Below are 9,111 nucleotides of genomic sequence, written 5' to 3'. Positions count from 1 at the left end.
TTTTGTTAATTATTTTTCTTTGGATATAAGATAATTATTTTCTATGCAAGCACTCTTTGCACTTTAAAAATGCTTTTTAATTATATTAAGTAAATATGCAAATGCGAAAATAATGTCGCTTATATTCGATTAAAATGCTAACGGCGAAGAATAAAGAAGAATATTTTTCTTAGTATCCTGGTGAAGCACAGAAACGCTTGTAAAGTCAGAGTAAAAAGCCAGTCGAAATCGATACGGCGGTGGTATGAGTGAAGTGGCAATTGTTCACGGGATACAGAAGTACCAAACTTTCCTAGTTGTTAATAATTATTGTAACAAATTTGAAATTATATCTTCTTTATATATATTTATTGATATAGTACAATGATTGTGTTATTCCTTTATATATATGATCTCCAACACTATATATATTCTTTTTGATGTCTTATTATTGATCGATGTATAATTTTTATGCTCTGAGGAAGACTAAATGAGGTTAAAAAACGGTAAGCCTATTAAATAAATTAATAAAGTCATTTGACACTTCTTTTAGAACGCCTAAAATTTGCTCGAAAATACTGGCCGTAATTATATGCTTAGCTGTTGCTTTAGACGAGCATCAATATCTTCTCTTTATTGTTTATATATTTAATTATTCATATAATTAAATCATGTGAATTTCAAAGATATTGGTTTGAAAAAAAGAAATTTTTTATATTGTGTCTAAGAAAAAATTGTCTTCAAATATATCAATCTTTCTCAAATATTAAGCGCGAGGGGGGTGGAGAGAGAGAGAGAAAGAGAGAAGGGGAGGGAGAGAGAGAGAGAGAGAGAGAGAGAGAGAGAGAGAGAGAGAGAGAGAGAGAGAGAGAGAGAAGGGGAGGGGGAGTAGGAAAATTTTATTTAAAGTTTTTCACTAGTTTCTTATGTAGTTAGTACGGCCCTGCGGCCAATAGCGCCGGTTTCAAAGCGACCCGAGTTCCGACGTCGAACGTGTTCCTCAGTTGGCGTCGCGATGCCGCCGTTGAAGGTACGCGGGAGACATTTATAATAGCACCTGGTGGCAGTAATCCAGTAATCTCGCTTTCACTTTGTTCGAAGGAAAGTCAGATAAGGGGGCGTGATAAAACGAATTACCACTTGCGACAATTCTCGATTTAATCGAAGTTTGACGAACTATTAAGGGATTGTGAAAGCGCATTGAATATTATCCTAAACTGTATCCTGATATATTGAAGCCTAATAGGATCATAAAGATTCACGTACAAGAAAGTGTGTTAAAGGAACGGCCTCGAAGGCTTCAGAGTTTTGCACGCCGCCTGCAGTGTCTCGGGTTCGGGATGATAAATCTTTCACGGGTTATTAAATTGCCGTGGTGTCCGTTGATGTCCTTGCGAATCAGAGGATTCGCCGGGATGACAGTGTAAATCGGAGACGACGTTTGACCCGTTTCTCGCGAAGGAGGAGAAAGGGGCTACCCTCTTTCAAATGCTGTGGGAAAGGGTAGCACGGCACACGAGTGATTCTCCCTGCCTCTTTCACTCGATAGGCGTCAAATAACGAATAAAGGCGCGGGGCGCCGGAGAAAATCGAAAAGGACATGTGTTGAGGAAGTGGGAAGGGACGTCTCCCTCGTCGACAGGAAATATGAGCTTTCTTCAGTAATTTTTAACCGTCTCGCGTGAGTGACTCATCAATTACGCGTGGGGGAAGAGTGACGTGATCCTAATCATATTTATAGCGAAATCAATTGTAAGCATAAAAGCGAGAAATAAATATCAGCTAAATAAAAAGTAAAATAAAATAATTTAAAATAGAAGAAACGAAATAAATATAAAATAACTTGCGAAAATGCAATAAAGTTACAGTGCGTGAACATTTCCGAAAATTGTGCAAGGTGTGTTCGAAAAGTTCTCGCGAAGGAAACCCTCATGTTAATCTGTAAAAAAAAAATGGTATGATCGATGTGCAATCTCGCGACTAATGAAATTTTCTGCAGCAGACGGTGACTGGATAGAAAGCACCATAGCAACAAAATCATCAGGCTAAAGTGAAAAGAGAGAAAAAAGGCAGCATCAACTTGCATCGTTAGGGAAAGAGACCGAGTTTATTTGGTCGCCACTGATGACAGATGATGAATCGATGGTAGTATTATAGCTCTCAAAGGGATAAAGGATCGCTTTTGTGGGTGTGCAATACTTCTTATTACCTTTCTATCGATATATGTTGAATCTGTTGTGAGATTTCGTATGTTTGATCCAACACATTACAGCATGATCACATTCTTTTATATCGAATTAAAATCACGAATCGCGGCGACAAATCGGATTATTACGTATGTTCCTTTGCATTGTCACGCACAATTGTCTGCGCACGATTATCTTGCTTATACAGACAGAAACTTTTTATAAAATTTTATTTAACATAAAAAAGTTGTTATACGCAAATTAAAAAATTATACACTTTTTGAAATTAAACAAGTTAAAATTAGAGTCAGAGTTAATTAATATTTGATTTCGATGATATATTTCTTTGAAACTCTCTGAAAATTATTTAAATTTCTGTATGTTGATTTGAATTCTAGTGTTATTTTACGTGAAAATTATATAAACTTTCATATGAATATGTTTGAAATATTTGTGCATATTAATATAAATTAAAAGCAACTGAAGAATGTCAGAGTGTATTTTTTCTATTGAAAATATTGCTCCACATTATATTTCGCCCACGTGATATCGTACGTGGTGGACGGTAGTTAGTTGAAATGTTAGTTAAATGCATTTCGCATACTTTATCATTTATACGTCATGTGTAATGTTTTAAACCTCGATATATTTCATTACGGTTGAACGTTGTTTCAATTATGTTGTTTCATATTCATGTGCGCCATCCTCGCTTTAAGTACTTTCTTTTACATTACATGTTCTACTGTTTCAAATGAAATTGTGCCGTGCTAAACGCGATTGTGCAATTGTGAAATATAATTATCTCCTATCATCCGTTGCGTTAAGTGGTTCGCGCTATATTACGCTCTTGTACTATCTATTGCTAGAATCCATCCGGGGCCGTTGACCTACGTGTCGTCCGCGAATAATTTCAGATAGAAACAGGATTCAGATTACAGGAGCGCAAGTTCACGAGATCACAAAGAACATAGGTAGGTACCTGGCACGGTCAAGATCATTGAGCACGTTTCTTTCTACGATTGATATTAATTATCTTCAAGAATATCGAACTGTTAATATTTTTCAAAGAATGCTCTTGGAAAAACCAACATTTAGATTAATATTTCTTTTTAATATTTGATTTAATGTTATTTAAATTTAAATTGAATTAAGTTAAAATAATATTATTTTGTGACATTTTGTAGACATTGTAACATTAAATTGTATAATATTGAAATGGATAATATTAAATTATTGAAAGTGCTTTATAAAGTAGAATATTCTGTGAGCCTCACTGTTAATATTTCAAATGGGAAATAAAACCTTCTCAAAATAAAAGTTTATTGAAGCGCTCGGTTTATTACTTTCAATTCGCTCTCCATAGTAACTTTTTTTTTTATTACATATCTTAATCAAATTATAATAGTTCTTTACAGCGTGATATATTATGTAGCGATATATTAATGGTTCTTCGTGATCGTTTAGGCCGTTTAAGAAGCCACGAATGACCTCTTTCGTATATTTCGCAAAGAGACACGCGGTTGCTTTTCAAGATAAATCTCTTCCACGGAATCCTGCTCTAGGAGCTTGCCAACATTCTTCCGTCTGTCCGTCTATTTATATCTGCACTCAAATAAAATTCATGGATCTGCGAAAAATAGCGGACGGGACAAAAAGAGGACAAAGTGACACACCATTGCAGACGCCGATACGTTTATGTAGTGCAAATCGTACACATGTGCGTTGCTATGAATGTTGTGTGATCTGTCTCGTGAACACTGGGGATCTCTAATTCCCGTAAATCGCACGCAAATCGCAGAGTCGATTATCGCCGATTATTACGTTGAATTGTTTAACCAGCGCACTGAATCGCAAAGTGCTCCCCAGGGCAATTTAAATGCAGTCGGAACAATGTGTTCCTCGGGTATTTGTTCTACAAGAGTATCGGACGACAATCTCTCCCCGTAACTCCCTGTGGATCCTGGACGAGTAAGAGAGGATCGATCGCGGAAAATCGTATACCCGATAACGCGTAAGGTACCAAAACACACGTGTCTCGCTTAAGTGTTTCGCTTGTACTTTGAGACAGTCGCGTCGAAAAATCGGTCGCAAACATGTCGAACTCACCGCGATTGCAAACGATGCCGCCCAGGCCAAAGATTTTGCTTCCGGTTCCCGGACAGTACTATCCGCAGCCGGCAACCGGTATGGGTTACGTTTCGACGCCGTACGGGCAAACGCCGCTACCGATGACGCCGATTTCCGGCCAGCCGCAGGTGTTCTACTCCAACCGGGCCAGCGAGTTCGTCTTCACGCAATTCAAAGGGATCAAGGATTTTACCAAGTCCGGCCTCAGTGTGGGTGAGAAGAGCGCTTTTTGGCTTTACGAGAAGGTAAGTGAATGCCGGAAGAAAGACACTCTTTCGCTCAACAGGGTAGCAATCGGAATGTTGCTGAAATTACATTATTGTTATTTTGCAATGAATAGACATAATTAAATGAATTAAATACTGTACTATAGAAGAAACTCGTCATTTTTCTTTAGCATATAGTGCATGCAAAAAGTATATGCACATAGGATGGGACTCCTAATTTGTATAATCTTGAATAACTTTTAAATTACGTGTGTTTTTTTTTTTAAATTGTTACGTACAAAAGTTTCAAGAGATACATGATACATTACATAGCGTATATACTTTTTTGAGTATGTTACGATTTACAAAGATCAACTTTGTTTCCTTAAATAGAATATATCATGTATTAAAATTATTGTATTATATGTATTGTATTAAAATTCGAAAGAATATTGAACTTTGAGCAAAAATGTATTAACTTTTATTAGCATGGTGTGCAAGTTAGATGTCCTACCTTGTATATGAATTTATAAAAATAAATATTATGAAAAAAACCAACAATTTTGGTTGGTTGCATGTTTTACATGTCTTCAAAACAATGATTCATCTGGACTTGTACAATCGAGACTCTTCTGAAAATTATTAAATAACCTTTCTAACACATTGATAACTATGCCTTCGAAAAATTCAGATAAATTTATTTTATGGAAATGACTATCTTTGTTGAAATTTTCTAAACATACATCACTGAACCGTGCAACCAGCCGCAACATTTGCTTTTTTAAAACGTTTATTTTTATAAAAATATAAACGTGTATTTTGCACCATGCTGATAAAAGAGTTTAGTCTGCAGAGTTTAATTTATTTCATTTTATTTCATTTTATTGCAAAATCATTTATTGCAAAATAACAGTTATTTAAAACAACAGTCGTTTTTGTTCGACCCAACTGGCCAAATTGATATATTTAATCTCACAACGTTTCGACCGTGATTTCGGTTCTTTTCAAGTGAAAAGAGTATAATTACGCAATCAATCCGCATAATCCGCATACAAAACATCCATTACGTCGCTGACATCGTGCCCTAACTATATCATGGATACGCAAAGATATCTTGTGCGTTGAGACAAAATATAAAAGCATGCGGTGTAGCGTGAAAAGAGAAACGTCGCAAGCCATATCAGAGAACACATCCGGACAGTATAACAGTCAAAGTCACACTGAACAGTTATTTAGTTTCCACAACTTCTCAATTGTCTCTTTGCAAAACTAACGATCAATTTTTATAAATGCAATCCGGATGATTAAAAATTCAAAATCAAGAAGAAAGAGGAATATACTGATAGAGGTAATTATTTACAAAAAAAAACTGCGTTCACAAATACTAACACAGAAAAATACGTATGCACTCGATTGTGACCAAATTTGCACTGATGACTCGTAAGGCTTCCCCTTAGACGCCAAACCACCATAGAAGCCTTACAGTGTTGTCAGAAAAAAATTTTTTTCACGAACTTTTTGATCACACTTCGTATATTGTATTATTAAAGCAAAGAGATTTCAATATATATTTACGATTCACTGCTTTTAATAACTTTTCTTTGCTCATACATGTACTATTTTCATATATATATCAGTCGTTTATACCTTTTAATATACTCAAAATAACTTCTATATTTTTCAAACTTTTTTTGTTAATAACTTTTTAATAAAAAACGACCGCCGGCTAAAACCTTCTGAAGGTCACTCAGGAGGGTGACCTTGACAACATATGTCAAGGTCAAGGTCATTTTGTGAGTAATTACCCTGATAGATATTAATTAATCAGCGTAACGTGGATTTGTTTAAGAATTATATTATTAATATTCATAAAGATGCATATATGGTAGAAAAGATAGCACTGACTTTAATCTTATCACGTGTTCATAATCCGCGTAATACAGTATTATTAATTTTTTAGTTGTTAATTTTTTAAATTGTTAAATTGATAATATAAATGCTGTGTGCAGGTCAGTTCCTGGAGCAAAAGATGGTTCACGCATATTTTTTTATTCGTTGTCATACTTCTGTACAGCATCGCCGGGGCGATGATTTTCATAGCAGTAGAGGGTTCGGCCGAGGAAACTGCTCTCTCGAACATCCGAAAGAAGAGGTATGTTCAGAAACAAAATGTAAATTCAAACTGATTATCCAAAAAGTATAAGTATCAAGAGTCAACACATTTATTCGATGTCATAAAAGTCAGAAATAAAGTACTTGTTAATTACTCCCATCTACTTAGTATGAAATGTTGTCTAACGTATAAGACAACGTCTCGTAAAATGAAGATTTATGTTGACCACGAACTAGCAAAACATTTTCACGGACTTTTATTGGCCATTACAAACAAGATCTATTATTTACTTCTTCATTAAAACGGAGTATTTGTTGAACGCGTACCAAAGGATGCAATGAATATCGCATCGCGAAATATCGTTGATTATTCTAGAAAGATGCAGGAGTGAACTAAGGAATAGAGCGAATCCTTGGCCACGAACAAAAAAAAGAAAATATCACGTATTAACGTCATTTTAACATGTATTAACGATCCGTTATCTATATAGCTTCCGTACATAATCACGTCTTAATATCCGGTAATTAATGTGGAATCTAATCTAATTTTCACCGTTCGTGTGCCATACGAACTCGATGCGATGTTGCGGTTTCAATACTATCTCGTTGTCGATAACGTCAATCCTGGTCCTCGCCTAGTCCTGCCAATGCTGCGCGTCTAGTTCAGTGCAACAATTGTTAATCATGCTAACCAATATTGGATTTCACGGTCGATCGTACAACATTGTTTGCCGAGCTGCTTTAATGCCATTTGCTTTCTACTCCATTGTACAAATTCTATATCTTACAAAGCAATGTCGTTTCTCTAAAGAATGCACTTTACAATCATTTCATATTGGCCATTCGATTTGAATCATGAAATAATATATTAATAATAGTGAGTTTTCTTTTTAAGAACTTAATAGCTCGACAAAAATAATTGTGATAATTGTTTCGTTTTTGCGAAAAACGTGACTAATGTGGCAAAAAATTTTCTCTATATAAACTTAATCTATAAAAGATATTATTAAATAACCTGATAGTAATTATAAAACTGCAGCGAAGTTGTAAAATATTGTTAATAATAGATGACACTTTTCATGTATCGTCATCACAATGGCGAGCACGATCTCGTGCTTTTCTTTGGTTGTGATTTTTCCTGCAATTTTCTAGCTCAATCGATTAGCTTCAGGACGAAGACTAGATTCAATTTCGACGGCCGTTCTTATCTATAAGAAACTGGGTCTCGCGTGACAGCTTTATTGCAATAAAACAAAACTGGTTAAATTCTTATTTATCGTACATTTTACGCACACGGTATTTAGAATAAGAACATTAAAGGTAAGAAGAGCTATTAGGAAGTCGTTTCTTGTTTATGAAGGCCAAGGTTAACGTTTGTCTCGGGTTTTAGTCGGAAGCGATATTACAGTCAGCAGATAAACAGTAAAGACACCTTGTTGTAATCGTGTGCCTGCGAAAAATTGCACCATTAACTGTATTCCCCTTAGTCTAAATTTAATTACAATGTAGCCCAAGGCGTTTGCGCGGCTATTATATTAATTCGGAAATAGTAATCCTTTGATATTAATGATTATAGCGTGCGTATCTTCGCTATCTCCATTTGAGTAGGGGATCGAGTCTAGAAAGTTTCGCCCGACGTTTCGCCTAAAATTAATTCTCGAAATCAAGGAGTGGTTGAGGATTTTGTCTTTCCACGATAATAGAACGTCATTATGTCAGATTGGAGTAGAACTCTCTTTTATTGGGCAGACGCGCCTCATATTTGTGGAATATCAACCTAACTCACTACTCAGTAACGAGAGTGTTTTAATCCTCGCGGCTTTCGATGTCTTTACCTTGCCATCGAAGTTTGTCTTGATTTTAATCGAGAAAGTATACTGAATATTGGCAAAGTTTATATCACGGATATATTTATTGCCTCGGCTTTTATTGAGAATGTCGAGGTGACACGTCTCACGAAGAGGCTCGCCCACGATCTTATGAAGATTCCTGTATTCTGCGAAAGGTCTCAAGTAAATTGGCTCAGCTAGTCACTTATGTATATAAAAAAGAATAACTTGACACTTTTTCATCATTTACTTAAATTGCGTGAGTACAAAAAAATGATAATATATCAATTTCTGTACAATAATTGTTCACATAATATATAATAATAAGTATAGTCAAGGGATAAAGTAGAAAAATAAAATAATGCAAGTATTAAATTGATTCAATATTAAACACAACTTTTTTTACGAAATGCGGAACTTAAGAAAAAAAGAATTTGTACTTATGTTTTCGCAGTTAAACGCTTATAATAATTTCCAATATTTGAGTCAAGCTTTTAGCCCGAGTCATCATAAATGCTTGCTATCAATTGTAGAAATGAGACGCTCAATACAATTCGTGGATTATGCGACGACTCGGTACTGGCGTCAGATATGTCCCGTTGGAGAGGAGCAGCGATGTACGAGCTAACGCAGTACGAGAAAGATCTGTACGAGCATTTCGGCCGAGGATTG

At 35.4% G+C, this 9,111-nt stretch overlaps 1 protein-coding gene across 2 annotated transcripts; it reads left to right on the top strand.

Moving 5' to 3' along the window:
• Positions 1–952: 952 nt before the first annotated feature.
• On the top strand, positions 953–9,111 carry LOC143904886 (uncharacterized). 2 transcript variants are annotated; one of them, XM_077419865.1, is made up of 5 exons: positions 963–2,167; positions 3,032–3,136; positions 3,630–4,537; positions 6,573–6,650; positions 8,973–9,111. In XM_077419865.1, the coding sequence occupies exons 3-5, from the start codon at positions 4,259–4,261 to the stop codon at positions 8,976–8,978; spliced, it is 363 nt and encodes a 120-aa protein (XP_077275991.1). In that variant the 5' UTR covers positions 963–2,167; positions 3,032–3,136; positions 3,630–4,258; the 3' UTR covers positions 8,979–9,111. The 2 variants fall into 2 exon arrangements, with proteins under 2 accessions (XP_077275990.1, XP_077275991.1); XM_077419864.1 differs by lacking the exons at positions 6,573–6,650; positions 8,973–9,111 and adding an exon at positions 5,822–6,467 and having other exon boundaries at positions 953–2,167.

This window comes from Temnothorax americanus, unplaced genomic scaffold (genome assembly GCF_048541705.1).
Source record: "Temnothorax americanus isolate GAGA-0224 unplaced genomic scaffold, ASM4854170v1 Scaffold59, whole genome shotgun sequence".
Lineage (NCBI taxonomy): Eukaryota > Metazoa > Arthropoda > Insecta > Hymenoptera > Formicidae > Temnothorax > Temnothorax americanus.
This window is presented reverse-complemented; position numbering and strand designations above follow the sequence as displayed.